This window comes from Capsicum annuum, chromosome 8 (genome assembly GCF_002878395.1).
Source record: "Capsicum annuum cultivar UCD-10X-F1 chromosome 8, UCD10Xv1.1, whole genome shotgun sequence".
Taxonomy (NCBI): domain Eukaryota; kingdom Viridiplantae; phylum Streptophyta; class Magnoliopsida; order Solanales; family Solanaceae; genus Capsicum; species Capsicum annuum.
This window is the reverse complement of record NC_061118.1, coordinates 448,232-463,763: the sequence shown is the minus strand read 5'-3', so window position 1 is coordinate 463,763 and position 15,532 is coordinate 448,232. Positions and strand designations below refer to the sequence as shown.

At 36.8% G+C, this 15,532-nt stretch overlaps 1 protein-coding gene across 1 annotated transcript; it reads right to left on the bottom strand.

The window, feature by feature from the left end:
* Positions 1-4,468: 4,468 nt before the first annotated feature.
* Positions 4,469-9,078, bottom strand: LOC124886523 (receptor-like protein Cf-9 homolog). Its single transcript, XM_047395307.1, has 3 exons — positions 8,437-9,078; positions 8,116-8,309; positions 4,469-4,754 (listed from the first exon to the last, which is right to left on the bottom strand). The coding sequence occupies exons 1-3, from the start codon at positions 9,076-9,078 to the stop codon at positions 4,469-4,471; spliced, it is 1,122 nt and encodes a 373-aa protein (XP_047251263.1).
* Between the last annotated feature and the right edge of the window lie 6,454 nt (positions 9,079-15,532).

Genomic DNA, 15,532 nt, shown 5'->3' with positions numbered 1-15,532 from the left:
TGTACTTGTGATATTTGCCCTCTTGCAAGACAAACTAGAAATTCTTTCCCAACCAGTCAAATCAGATCTAATGGAATTTTTGAACTAATTCATATTGATACTTGGGGACCTTTCAAGATACCAACTTATAATGGGTATAAATATTTTCTAACAATTGTGGATGACTTTAGAAGGGGAACATGGACCTTCTTATTAACTGTGAAAGGAAATGCTTTTTCAATTTTAAAAGATTTTTTACAAATGGTGTAAAGACAATTCAATGTTAAGGTAAAGACTATAAGGTCTGATAATGCACTAGAATTGGGGAAAGGAATTGAGCAAGCAAAATTTTTTCAGAATCAGGGAATTTTACACCAAACATCTTGTGTGGATACCCTTCAACAAAATAGGGTTGTTGAGAGAAAACACAGATATTTATTGGAGATTGCGAGGGCTCTATTATTTCAATCTAAGCTTCCCAAGTCATATTGGGGTGAGTGTGTGTTGACTGCCATACACCTTATTAACAGGTTTCCTTCAAGTGTTCTTAAAGGAAAGAGCCCCTATCAGATTTTGTTTAGTAAACCACCCGATTACACAATTTTGAGATCTTTTGGTTGCCTATTCTATGCTTCTACTTTAAAGAATACAAGAAGTAAGTTTGATCCTAGAGCTACAACATGTATATATTTTAGGGTACCCACAGGGACAAAAGGGTTACAAATTGCTTGAGATAGACACCAAAAGGATATTTGTTTCTAGGGATGTTCGTTTCTTTGAACATATATTCCCTTTCTCCTCACATCCCCAATGTCCTCGCCTATTTTTCCCATTCCATTTATTTCACCAAATGATGAACCAAACACTAGCATCACATCTACTTTTTCTTCCATGCCTACCCTGAGGCCACTACCAATGCTACAAATTATTCTACCTCTGAATCTTCGACTCATGGAAATCTTCCTATTAATTCTTCTCCTCCTACTTTCTCTGTTCCTCAACCTAGGCAGTCCACTAGGGAGCATAGGAAACCATCTTACTTAAATGATTTTGTTTGTTTGGCAAATGTTTCTCAAGCCTATTTCACTGCTCCTTCTTACCCTTCCACCTTTTCCTTTGGGGCACTTTCCCTACAAAATCAATATTTATTAAGTTCTATTTCCATTATTGTAGAACCTACAAGTTTCAAACAAGCATCTTTGGACCCTGAATGGAGAAAAGCAATGGCTAAAAAAATTTCAGCCTTGGAGGAAAACCAAACATAGGAGGTGGTTACTTTACCATTTGGTAGGAAAGCATTACCCTGTAAATGGGTATACAAAGTGAAGCAACATGCTGATGGTTCTGTTGAACGACTAAAGGCAAGACTTGTGATTAGAGGGGACATCCAAAAGGAAGGTGTGGACTATAATGAAACTTTCTCCCTGGTCGTAAAAATGACAACAATCAGATGTCTTTTCACTATTGCAGTTAAACAAGGATGGACTATTTCTCAACTTGATGTAAATAATGCCTTTCTTCATGGAGACCTGCAAGAAGAGGTCTACATGAAGTTCCTAGAAAGTATGACTGCTCCCACTCCCAATCATGTTTGTAGACTCAAGAAATCTTTATATGGGCTTAAGCAAGCCTCTAGGAAATGGTATGCCAAGCTTGCAGGAGCCCTAACATTCAATGGTTACACAACTTCATTGAATGACTATTCTTTATTTTTTAAGAAATCAGGAGGTCTCATCTCTATTATTGTAGTTTATGTCGATGACATTCTCATCACCGGGAATGATCCCTCAGAGTTTACAGCTATGAAACAATTTCTTAACTCTGAATTTCGAATTAAGGACCTTGGTGATCTACATTATTTCTTAGGGATGGAAGTTTTGAGAGAAAAACATAGGATGATTGTTAGTCAAAGAAAATTTGCCACTGATCTATTACAAGAGTTTGATTGTAGTGACTCACCTGTGGTATCATCTCCCCTTGATCCTTCTTTGAAGCTTTCTGCAGTTTCTGGAAATTTACTTGCAGATCCTACTGTCTATCGTCGTTTGATCGGGAAACTCAATTATCTGACTCATACAAGGCCGGATTTATCTTTTGCAGTTCTTACCTTAATTCAATACATGCAACAGCCCTGTGTAGATCATTTTACTGTGGCACTTCGAGTTTTAAGGTACCTTCGAGCCAATCTTGGTCAAGGTTTGTTCTTTACATCAGATCCATTTTTTTCTCTTATCACCTTTTGCGACGCTGATTGGTCTTCCTGTAAAGAAACACGAAGATCTGTTAGTGGATTCTTCATAAGTCTAGGAGGTGCTCTGATTTCTTGGAAGTCCAAGAAACAGGCCTCAATTTCTTTATCTTCCGCCGAATCTGAATATTGTTCTATGAGGAGGGTAATTGCTGAACTTACTTGGTTAGTCCGCCTTCTTGAAGATCTGTCTATCACCCCATCTTTTTCGGTACTGGTACACTCTGATAGCAAGGCAGCTATACACATTGCCCGAAATCTAGTTTTTCATGAAATAACGAAGCACGTGGAACTAGACTGTCATTTTGTGCGACAACAATTCCTCTCTGGCTTGATTTCTTTGTCTTTTATTCCTTCCTCTTCTCAACTAGCAGATCTATTCACTAAAGCCCTTTCAGGGCCACCTCACAGCTCGATTCTTTCCAAGTTGGGAGTCATTTCTCTCCCCTCCAACTTGAGGAGGGATATTGAGACTCAAAGAGATCTTTCTCATAGTCTTCCTAATGGTTTAATCAATTTTGAGAATGAAGACACACAAATGAAGGTTCAACAAAGTGAAGAAGTGAATCGAGTTGAAGTGAACCAGTGGTCAAAGTCTCTTATGAATCTATCAGATATTGCAGACAAAAGAAGGACAAATGGCAAGATCACAAGGCAACCAAAGTTAAATGATGGATTTAATCACAGCCGTAAATCACAGAGTAACAGTTGTCAAACACATGAGCTGGATGTTATGGAGGTTTCCTAGCAGACAAATTAGTATAGTACAATGTACAAATTATTTTTATTTGTTCTTTATTTTTACATAGAAATTACATAGGATACTTGTATATATACATAAGTATTGATCCAGAAATACACAGATAGAAATTTCCCCAAATTTCTTTAGATTATGAATAGTAAAGATCAGAGAATGGGTTATTGGATGTATGAGGGACATGCCTAATGCAGCTAACAACATAATCGAGTTACTAGTTGTTATGCTGGGATTAAAAATTGTAGCGGAGAACAACTTGACGCCACTAGAAATCTCCACGGACTCAAAATCAAAGAGGTTATTCCTATACTAAAAACTGGACATATCCCTTACTGATACGGGTACGACCACGAGGATGCACAGATGTGAGAATGCGTTGGACCCGTCCAATAAAGCGTCCAAGTGAAGTATGGAGAAGGCCTTGGATCACACCAAAACAGACCCTAAACTTGCACTCCAAGGGCACCCTTGATCACATTTCATTAAAGGGACCTTTTGGTCATTTTACCTATTATTTGTAATACACTATAAATAGAATGATGTAGGGTTTTATTCATTAGTTTTGATTGAATATTGAAAGTTGTAAAATTGAAACATCCTCTCTTGAGAAAATGGCCTCTTGGCCGAAACATAGTAACTAGGGAAATCTACTTGAGTTTGGAATCACTCGTGTTGGATTCAAGCTTGGAAACGTTGGATGCTTGGGAGATCAAGGTCCCTCTTGCTTCAACGTAAGAGATAGGTGAATCATTGTGTGTGGTGTTAAGGGTCCAAGAGTGGAATAGGCTCTTGGGTTCTTAAGATTACATCTTTGTGCAGTCTATCTATCTATCCCTTTGTTTCTTGTAGCTGTGTGTTTGTTGTTCTTAATAATATTGTTATTGTTCTTCATGTTCTTCATTATCGTGTTGTTAATCTAGTTTTTTGTCCACTGAAAAGAGGTTTTTATCACCTCATTACATTGTGTTCTTGTTGTAGATCTTGAATCTGAGAGGGGTCACTCAAAGGGTCCTCAATTCTCTTGAACTTATGGACTGTTTTGAGTGTTTATTTTGTGTTTCCATTGTTTATCTTGTATCACTTATAGTGCTATTATATCCGAATGCAGGTTATCGCTGAGAAGGCTAGAAAACTTAAGATCCCTCGTTTAAAGTAACGATTGATTCAAGATTTAATAATTTAAATATTGGTTCTATCCAAATTAATAAATTACACATTAAATTAAATTTCATAAGTGAAAAGTACAAATTGTAGTTCATAGGCTGACCATCACTAGTCGAGCTAGCTAATGAGTTGTTCTTTCGGGCGGGAAGTAGACTGGTCTCTACGGCGTACATCAATTAGAAATTCTTTCTTGTTTTTCGATAAAATAAAGTTTCATTGTCTAGTTTATATATATTTGTAAAGTTAATTTTAGGCATAAATTTTGCTTCTAGTTTTGTTGTGTTTGTAACTTCTTAAGTTGAATACCTGGAAGTTACGCACTAATATCTTTTCATTATCGAATCAATTTTATGTTCAAATTTTACAACCATCCTCGAAAACCAGACTGGATAGTGAGTTGACAACATTATGTATATTATTGACATTCCAATAACCAGACCACAACTGAAACCCATGAGAACCGCTTGCCAACTGATCAAATCTCCTTCTTCCTCTTCATCATCATCTAGCTCAACTGGAGTTGTCGGTTGCAGTACCCCATCATCGCCACCACAATCTTTTGAGAGGGGCAATCCACGTAACCCATCATTTTGAGATATAACTATCCTACATAATACAGAAAAATTCACTTTAAATATGATCTCTAACAGAAGGAAACAATTATTTGATCAATATAAATTCTTATAGGAAAAAGGAAAGTGAAGGGAAGCCTTGGAAATAGTTATTAATGCTTGGATTAGATTAGACCGTCTACATCACGCTTTTTGGTGTAGAGACTTTGACGAAAACATTTCAAGTCAAGAATTGGAAGAAAAATAAAAACACCTCGAGTTTGATAGAACCAATTCTCCAAGAACGTGTTTAGAACTTGGAGTGGAGACTTTCTTTGGACCCTACAGACTGTCCGTTTCTTAAAGGACAAAGAAAAGTCTATATTAAGAGTGACAATTGGCCTAGACCTTGAATTCTTGAAAAAGTCTTATGCTTTATGTAATTTTTTTAGATTTAGAATTTTTGTTTTTAATAAAAAATTCATACAAAAAAATTTTAATCGAAAAAATAATTAAATTGCTTGAGTGACTCTCTAAGTAAAATGATTATAGTTGAGTAGCCATTTGGACTATTAACTCTGATTATAATCAATTTTGTTTTTAGAGGGGAGAGAAAGACTCTGACGAAGACGTTTTAGTAAAGAATTGGAAAAAAGAAACAACTTGTTTGATGGAATCAATTTTCCAAGAAATGTACCCTACCAATGGAAGGCAATTTATGACTCCAAACATGACCTGTTGTTCATATACTTAACACCACTGATTCATTAAAAGAGTATAAGAACATTAGTTGGAGTATAGACTAGGGCAAAAACCTCTCAAAAGTCTAAAATTCAGAAAAGTTTGGTTGGCCAGAATGAAGAGTAATAAATGATGTATAGACTTTTGACTTTGAGAGTCACAAAAGTCTACATACCCTGTGAATGATGAAAAGTGTTTTTTTGTTTTCCTGAGGCTCTAAGAGGGACTTATCACCCTTCTTAGATGGTGTTAAATTCTCTTGGAGTGCTCTTTAGGTGGAAATGTTTGATTTGTCTATGGTAATTTTTCACAGTTTACAAAAAAAGAAAAAATAAATTATATATTAGTTCCATCAAAATTAATAAATTAGTCAATAAATTAAATTTCATAAGTTAAATACAAAGTTTAGGTTATAGGTTTACTCCATTAGTCCGGCTAGCTAATGAGCAGTTCTTTCGGGTGGGAAGTAGGTTGGGTCCTAAGGGAGAACATCATTTAGTACTTTCTTATTTTTTCAAAACAAAAAATGTTCTCTGAACTTCTTATCAATATGAGGTGATCTTAATACAATTTATATAGAGTATTGATTCGATGATCCATTGATACAAATCATTCCACCAAGATGCCAAAATAGTCCACAAAACGTGAGAAGAACAAGCTACACAAAGGGATACAAGATCACAAACACAAAAACACACGGATTTGCAAAATAATAAAAAGATAGATAGTGAGACCAAGATTATTACAAGATTAAGAACCAAGTATATTTCAACATTAACCCCTAATGAATGTAATAATCAAAACCACACTCTTACAGTGACCGCCAAGGTAATCGACTCACCTCAAGATCCACTGTTTTCAAGCAAAGAACAATATTGGCTTTTCCAAGCCCTATACTAAGACTATACTAAGGTGGTCTACTCTCAAGAGAGAGGATTTCAAGTGTTTTAATTTTTCATCTTTCATAAACTAACTAGCAAATGAACTAATAGAACCTATTTATAGTCTAACTTATTACATAACAAAATGACCACAATATCCTTAATGAAAAGGGGTGGTCATGAAGTGTTACTTGGACAAGGCTAAGCAACCAAAATGCCCTTAATGAAGGTCCAAAACCGTGAGTCCTCAATCTTCAATGCTCCAAGCAATCTTTCACACGTGAGATTGCTCTTTAGTGTACTCAAATCGTCCCCTCCATGTAGGATCCCATTTCCTTAATGTGACCAAAGCTTGATGCCCCACGTATTGACTTCGAGTGATGTCATTGAAAGCTAAGGTGGCCATTTAAATCGTATCATCCATACAAAATGTGGTCAACGAGAATTAGTTATTTCTACATATCAACAAATGAAACCAAAATTTGGTTGAGTCACAAAGGCTAACAAACACTTCATGAAATATCAGTTGTTAACAAGAAGAAACCCAGTGTAATCCTATGGTTGGGTCTGGGAGGATCATTGTTAGAGTGGGTAAAAGTCCCACATTGGTTGGGGCATGGACTAGTGGTTTGCTTATATGGACTTGGGTAATCCTCACCTCTTGAGCTAGCTTTTGAGGTTGAGTTAGGCCCAAGATCCATTCTTGACAATCGTGTGTACACAGACCTTTACCCTACCTTGAAGGTAGAGAGGATGTTTCCAATAGATCCTCGGCTCAAAGAACCTTGAAGGTAGAGAGGTTGTTTCCAATAGATCCTCGGTTCAAAGAAAAATGTCAAGTAAGGCAGTAGCAACAATCAGAAAAACAAAACACACAATAATACAGCAACAGGTAGTAGTAAAAATATAAGGTGAAACATCAGAAACTATGAAAATAAAAGCTTGTATTTGCATTCCATCTACTCAGTGCACTAAAGTTCCCGCTATGCGTGGGGTCCTGGTATGGGCTGGACCACAAGGGCCTCACTTTAAATTTTGCAAGGGGCTGTTTCCACGTCTTGAATCGTGACTTCCTACTAGCATGGCAGCAACTTATTAACCGGTTTCTCCAAGGCTCCTCGATAGTTTAGTTATCTTACTTACTCGATAGTTTAGTTGTCTCTCTAGACTAATCAGAATCAGCTAAAAGGATACTGCTATGGCTTTCTTGGCAAAACTTTCTTAGTGATTCTTTTTTTTCGTTGGATCGAAAACTTAAGATCCCTCGTTTAAAGTAACGATTGATTCAAGATTTAATAATTTATTTATTGGTTCTATCCAAATTAATAAATTATACATTAAATAAAATTTCATAAGTGAAAAAGTACAAATTGTAGTTCATAGGCTCACCATCACTAGTCAAGCTAGCTAATGAGTTGTTCTTTAGGGCGGGAAGTCTGCTGATCTCTATGGCGGACATTAATTTAAAATTCTTTCTTGTTTTCGATAAAATAAAGTTTTATGAACTTTTTAACTATAAGAGGTGATCATAATACAATATATAAGGTATTGATTCGATGATCCACACGAAATGTGGTTAGCGAGAATTAGTTATTGAGGACAGATAGACCGGTAAATCCCTACTGGAAAGTTGAAAATCTGTTGGAATGCCAAAACCAAAAAAAAAAAAAAAACCACAACATATGCTTCAACTAATATCTTTTCATTCTCGTATCAATTTTGTGTTCAAATTTTACAACCATCCTCGAAAACCAAACTGGATAGTGAGTTGACAACATTATGTATATTATGGACAGTCCAATAACAAGACCACAACCGAAACCCATGAGAACCGCTTGCCAACTGATCAAATCTCCTTCTTCTTCATCATCTAGCTCAACTGGAGTTGTCGGTTGCGGTACCCCATCATCGCCACCATAATCTTTTGAGAAGGGCAATCCACGTAACCCATCATTCTGTTCTGTTCTCAAACGTATCAAACTGTTTTCCTTTGGGAATGCATCCAACAAGATGATTATGAGAGGGATTTAAGAATGCAAGAAATGTGAGGGATGCAAGCTGCTGTTGAATTTCACTGCCTATTTAGTTGGATGACAGATCCAACGATTCAAGTACGGATAATTGGTGGAATAATGCTGGTATAATACCTTCCAAGCAATTATGAGATAGGTTCAGCGTACGGAGTCCAACGAGATCTCCGATAATGCTTGGGAGATAACCTTCAAATCTATTCCTTGAGAGATTGATAATTACTTCTGTGGTCAAAACACGAGGAAGTTCAAGATCCAGTCCCTTTGTTGTAACTATCAAAGTATTCGCGTAATTACTAGGATAATAATCAGCAACATACTCTCGTGTTCTACTTTTCTCTCCAATTATTTTCATAGCTTGAAAATTCTCAAAAAGGCTGACTGGTAAATTTCCACTAAATCCATTGGATGAGAGATCTATTACTCGAATTTGAGCAAACGAGTTGTTTGTCCTTGAATCACTTATAGGGCCGTGCAACTTATTCGATCTGAAGCTTAAAATCTTCAAACCAGGAAGGCCTCCCAACAAACTTGGAAATGTGTCATTCAACTCATTGTCTCCTAAATCAAGGAATTCCAAATATCTGCAATTGATCAACGATGGTGGAACTTTCCCCTTCAGCTTATTCCCGTACAAGTTAATGATGCTGAGTCGGTTTTCAGCATTAAAAGTTGTATTAATCGTCCCACTAAGATAATTATTGCTTAAATCCAATATGCTAACCATGCTTATTGTCACATCCCTTTTTTTCAACCCGAAAAAGATTATATTTTATGTTTGAAAGGGTTTTAATTATTAAAGTGACAAAAGATGAAAATTTATTTCAAAAAGGACTTTTATATTCAAAACTCATAGTCGCCACTTGGCATAATCGGGTGTGCCAAGTCACCTTTGAAAATCTTTTTTCAAAACTGTTTTTGACTCTTTAAACTGGTTTGCGAACAGAGATTCCGGCTAAGGTATTCTGTTGACGGAGGGGAAGGTGTTAGGCACTCCTCGATCCCGTAGTTCAACCACGGTCGCTTGGTAGATTGTATCAGCTAATTTAACATTACGGATGTATAAACCACACGAACACGCAAAACAAGCAAATAAACAAATCAAACAAAAATTCAAAACCAGAATAATGTCCAGTTCAAATTATACAGTTCAGGAACAAATAATGCGAAAATATAAATCTATTCTACCCTAGACTAATCCTTTACTACGCCTCACTATTTCACCCGACGCCTCGAGTCTTCACCACGAACATCTTCCAAGTACAAGGTACTTTGGGGCATTCCCCGGATATATCAATAGAGATCCTTCGAGGCATTCCCCGACCGAATGAATACATTTTTAGTGCGAGAAAATCAAACTATTCAACAAAATTTCACATCATTCAACCATACACAATCCCTACTTTTGCCTACCCAACTTAGAATTTATCTATTCCCTCTTGACCTAAAACATGATAATATCAATTTCGATTAACGTTCGTTTCAAGTCGAACAACAACCCAAGAATCAAACAAACTAAAATTCACCTTTTTATCAAGTTTCAATTCCGTTCCACTTATTCCCAATCAATTAACCAATTTCAATATAAGAATCAACCAATCAAGCCACGACAATTATAGAAAACTCAAACACGCTCCAAATTCGTATCATCAACCTATCACGAATCAACAAGAATCACGACATCAATCATATATAGTGAAATAAAAATGAGAAAGAGTAGAATTGCACCTTCAAATGAGCTTTTTGTGTTGAATTTCATAATTGAAAGACAGAGCTGGATTCGAAAATCACCCGTCGAACCTCAACCCAGATGAACCAGCTCAAATATGAGACTAATAACCATTCCGAGCCCAACTCAAAATTTTTCGATGGCCGTCAGTTAATCCCAAGCCTAAATTGAAGCACCGACGCTGCTATGACTGATTCTTATTTCTAGTTTAGGAACTTTGAGTAGGCGATGAAGCTGGATTCAACGTTTTCTCGCGATGATCCCCGTTGCCGATGCTCTGAGAAAGTTCGCAGATCGGATTTTTGGGGTGAGGGAATTGGATTTTGCTGATGATATGGTTTCCGGTGATAATTCACCGTGAAATTTGTTTTTCGATCTAGTTTCTCTGCTTTTACCTATTTTCTGTCCTCTCTCGTTGATCTCTCTCGGCTCTCTCGGTCTCTCTTAATTTCTCTTCTCTCCCTTTCAATCTCTCTGTGCGTGTGTGTGATGGTGAGAGAGTGGTGAGTGTATTTGGTGAGGATGAGTCCTGCGTGGATGAATAATCAGTGTGTTCTTAAGGGAAAAAATGGAGATGGAACCCCTCGGAACTATATCTCTGTGCCCCCTTCTATTTTTATTTTTTATTATATGCCTCCTCTTTTTTTTTTTTTGCTTTGTGTCCAAAAATAGTGAGGAGGAGGGGGGTCATATGGGTAGGTGGGTAGGGTAGTTTTTCACGACCCGAACCGGGGCCCTGTCCATGATGAGCATTCCCGAACCCTGAAGGCCCGGAATGCCCTCTATCTATCTGGTAATCATGTACAATATTCATAAAATAAAAGATAATGCGGAAATAGAAATCTAAAACGGAAACATGGTCAATCTGAACATGATCATAATACTGAAAATGAAAAATGTGTCTGAATAACAATATCTGACTCAGTCTACAAAATCTCTACTCTGAACTAAAAAAACTGTCTGAAAACTGGAACAAGGCCCCCAGTAGACCAAAACATAACCAATGATAAAAGTCTAACATAACTAGGCCATATGAATAATAGCAGGTTCACCACTTCAAGATCCGGTCTGCAATTTGAAAATATCTACTGATTAGCTAGACCCCTAGACTGTGCCTCAGAACCTGGAAGGAGGGGGAGGGGGGGTCAGCACAAAAGTATTAGCACGCGAAGCAATCAAAAATAGAGTAATTGAACATATATATATATATATATAATACGTGAGAGCAAATGTTCATCAAACATTATGCATAAAACAGTTTCTGAAAAACACATGGGTACCATCTAAAAACATGTAACCTGTCTGTAAATCTCAAACTCTGATCTGTGTATTACTTTTGAGTTAGGTAGTATCCCCTACAAGTCTGATATTCCACGGGCGATATTGAATCCGCCATTGACTCGGCGGAGAAGCCTCCAATCCAAGTATGCCGCAAGGGTTGGAGTTCCTGAATCTGATACGCCACACGACACTTAAGTCAGCGTATAATCATATACCCGGGTCAGCAAACCATGTTTTTAGGCAATAAGTTGCTTGAACTCAAGCCCTCTTCAGGGAACCACCTAACATCTCTATATGCCCATTTTTAACCTTTTCTATAAATGCAACATTCTGAATGTCTAAAATCATGATAGTCTAAAATGTCTATTAGTCTGAGTTTGATATGGCATTGGTCTGAATTGGTATCGTCATACCAAGACTTGCAAGTCATGATTTCTGAGCCATAATACATTAAACTAAATCTTTCATTTAAAGCATGATTTAGACCACCAAAACATGCAACTGATATAGAAGATTTCGTGTTTCGAAACTCAAGTCAAAATTATGCAAAAACTTCATCAACATATGGTGGTTTAGTGCCTTTAGCAAATCCATGCACTCTTTCATTACATGCATTATGAAAATTAAACATTCATGCTAGATTCCCTCTTTAGTGATTTAAAACCACCTTTAAATCATAACAAGAGTTCAATCATTTCATAAATTGCTTTTCAAGGATGCATTGAAAAACAATTCATATGCTATGAGAAATCTGAAAAATTCATAATAAGAGGAAATTCACCGAAAATTATGCTCTCAAAAAGAATTCATTCTTAAATACATGGTTTCAAACCGGATCTGGCCGTGATGAGCATTCCAGAACTCGAAGGCTTGGAACGCCCTCTGTCTATCTGGTAATCATGCACATAATTCATATGATCAAAGTAATACGGAATAGACACAATAATACGAAAACATGGTCAATAATTTAAAATAGTTAAAGGCCTGAAAATATGCCCAACAATATTTAATAAACATCTCAACAGTCTGCAAAATCTCTACTGACATACTATCTGAATAACTGGGACAAGGCCCCCAGTAGACCAAAACATGACTAAAGACAAATATCTGAAAGTAAACAGACCTTCTGGAATATAGAAGGCTCACCCCTGCACACTCTGCTCTGCGATCTGAAATATCTACTGTTTATCTGGACCCCTAGATTGTGTCTTAAAACCTGGAAGGAGGGGGGTCAGCACAAATGTACTGGCATGCGAAGCAATCCAAAATAGAGTAATTGAATATATATATATATATATATATAATACGTGAGAGCAAATTTTCATCAAACATTATGCATAAAACAGTTTCTGAAAACACATGGGCATCTTCTAAAAACATGTAACCTGTCTGTAAATCTCAAACTCTGATCTGTGTATTACTTCTGAGTTAGGTGGTATCCCCTACAAGTCTGATATTCCACGGGTAATATGGAATCCTCCATTGACTCGGCGGAGAAGCCCCCAACCTGAGTATGCTACAAGGGTTGGAGTTCCTGAATCTGATATGCCACACGACACTTAAGTCAGCGTATAATAATATACCTGGGTTGGCAAACCACGATTTTAGGCAATGAGTTGCTTGAAATCAAGCCCTCTTTAGGGAACCACCTAACATCTTTGTATGCCCATTTTTAACCTTTTCTGTACATGCAACATTCTGAATATCTAAAATCATGATAATCTGAAATGTCTATTAGTCTGAGTCTGATATGGCATTGGTCTGAATTGGTATCGTCATATCAAAACTTGCAAGTCATGATTTCTGAGCCATAATACATTAAGCTAAATCTTTCATTTAAAGCATAATTTAGTCCACCAAAAACATGCAACTGATATAGAAGATTTCGTGTTTCGAAACTCAAGTCAAAATCATGCAAAAACTTCATCAACATATGGTGGTTTAGTGCCTTTAGCAAATCCATGAACTCTTTCATTACATGCATTATGAACATTAAGCATTCATGCTAGATTCCCTCTTTAGTGATTTAAAACCACCTATAAATCATAACAAGAGTTCAATCATTTCATATAGTGCTTTTCAAGGATGCATTGCAAAATAATTCATATGTTATGAGAAATCTGAAAAAATTCATAATAAGAGGAAATTCACCGAAAATCATGCTCTCAATAAGAATTATTCTTAAATACATGGTTTCATACATTCATATTCTCAAATCACTTTGGGGAAGGTCAAAAGACCAAAACAATGATGTTAAAATATTTAATACATGAATATATACATAGATTCAAAAACCCCATTCCAAAACATGATTTTTCTAGGCCCATGAGAATTTAGGATAACCCCGTGTACCTCTATTTCGGAAAATAATGGGTGCTTCTTGAAGCCTGTGGATTCCTAATCTCTAATCAATTTTGAAAACCCACGGTTGAATCTTGATTTATTTAGGTTTTTAGTTTGAAACCCTTGAGAGTGTTCTTGAGAATTTTTAGATGAATGTGGATGTATTTGGAGAATTGGGGACTGAATTTCTTGTTTATGGCTGAATAAGGGTGGGAAAAGGACCATTTTGCCCCAAAAACGGTGTGTTTAAGTCACTTGAAACCATTTCATAGGCGCCGCATATGATATCGCCTATATTTGCATAGGCGCCGCCTATGCTATCGCCTATATTTACATCGGCGCCACCTATGCTATCGTCTATATTTACATAGGCGCTGCCTATGCTATCTCCTATATTTACATAGGCTCCGCCTATGCTATCACATATGCTTTCCAGTGGCCATGTACGATTGGTTAGGTGTCACATTCTACTTGGAAAGGCCATATCTTCTTGCTCGGGTGCCGGGTTTTAGCAAAATTGGTATCATTGGAAAGCTAGCTCAAAAATCTATCATTTTACACATAGTAGGCTCACTAATTTGACATATACAAAGAGTCATGGTCAATGGAAGTTGGCACAAATTATAATATCCACTTAAACTTAATCGATCAAAGTAGTTTTCAACTCGTCCTTGAGTCAAAGGACCTCTATGGTCTAAATTCAAGCTTGAATGGATTTACATACTACACAAATAATTAACAGGCCATATTGGCATAGGATTTAAGGCTCTGGGATTATCAACGTATCAGAGTCATGGTTTTTATTCTAGCCCGAAATGTGGGGTTTACATTATCTCCCCCTGGGATCATTCGTCCCTAAATGATGGGTAGAATGTCGAAGTCTTAAGGGTATGGGATAACGCGGACATGATATGTTCCCTAAGAAAGAATACACTGATCGGAAACATGAGTATAAGATTGGAACTACTGATGTTTTAAATGCTTATGCCGGATATGCATATCCGAGGCACCTAATACACAACTGAAGCTACTCATAGGCTGAGTTCTCATAATGAATCATGCATATCTGATGCATGGATCTGTTACCGAGTTGTTCTCATGAATGTAGGACTGAATACACTGATAAGCTAAACTTTTCTATTGAACATGCATTTCTAATGCATGCATATCTGACTGAACTAACGTATGAACGTATGGATAAATACGCAATAATAACTGATGTGAATCTTGTAATAAGAATCTATGCATGCAACTGAATGTGGTATCTCCCCCTTGGTACCCTATGTCCCTCTATGAATGCTCAATTCATTAAGATACTCGGAAAACTGAGGCAATGCACAGGGCACCTATGAATTGAATCATAACCGAGCATCTGGAATCTGAATTTAATGCATGATAGAAGAAATGGGCTATACTCGTAACTACTGGTATACTCTATGTTGGAATAGTAGCATGTCTAAGATTTCGAGTAGCATGATTAAGTGCAAAGACGAGAAAACAAGTCATGCGAATCTAACTGCTAAACTGGCTTATTGGCCATATAGACTGAATTATACTACACCCTTATACTTAACTGGAGTATCTCTTCATCACAATTCTCTAAAGAAATTCTAGCAGTAATAGGAAGCCAAAAATCTTGGGTATGGATTACACAAGACATCCAACTGAGGAATCACCACATTGACACTACTCTGCAGTCTGGAACATAGGCATATAACTCCTGAATTAGGATAGAATTACCAGGCCTTTGTCATTACAACTTCTTACTTTCAAGCTTAGCACACTTCTCGAATATCGCTTAACTATACTATTCTCCTTAAATATCATA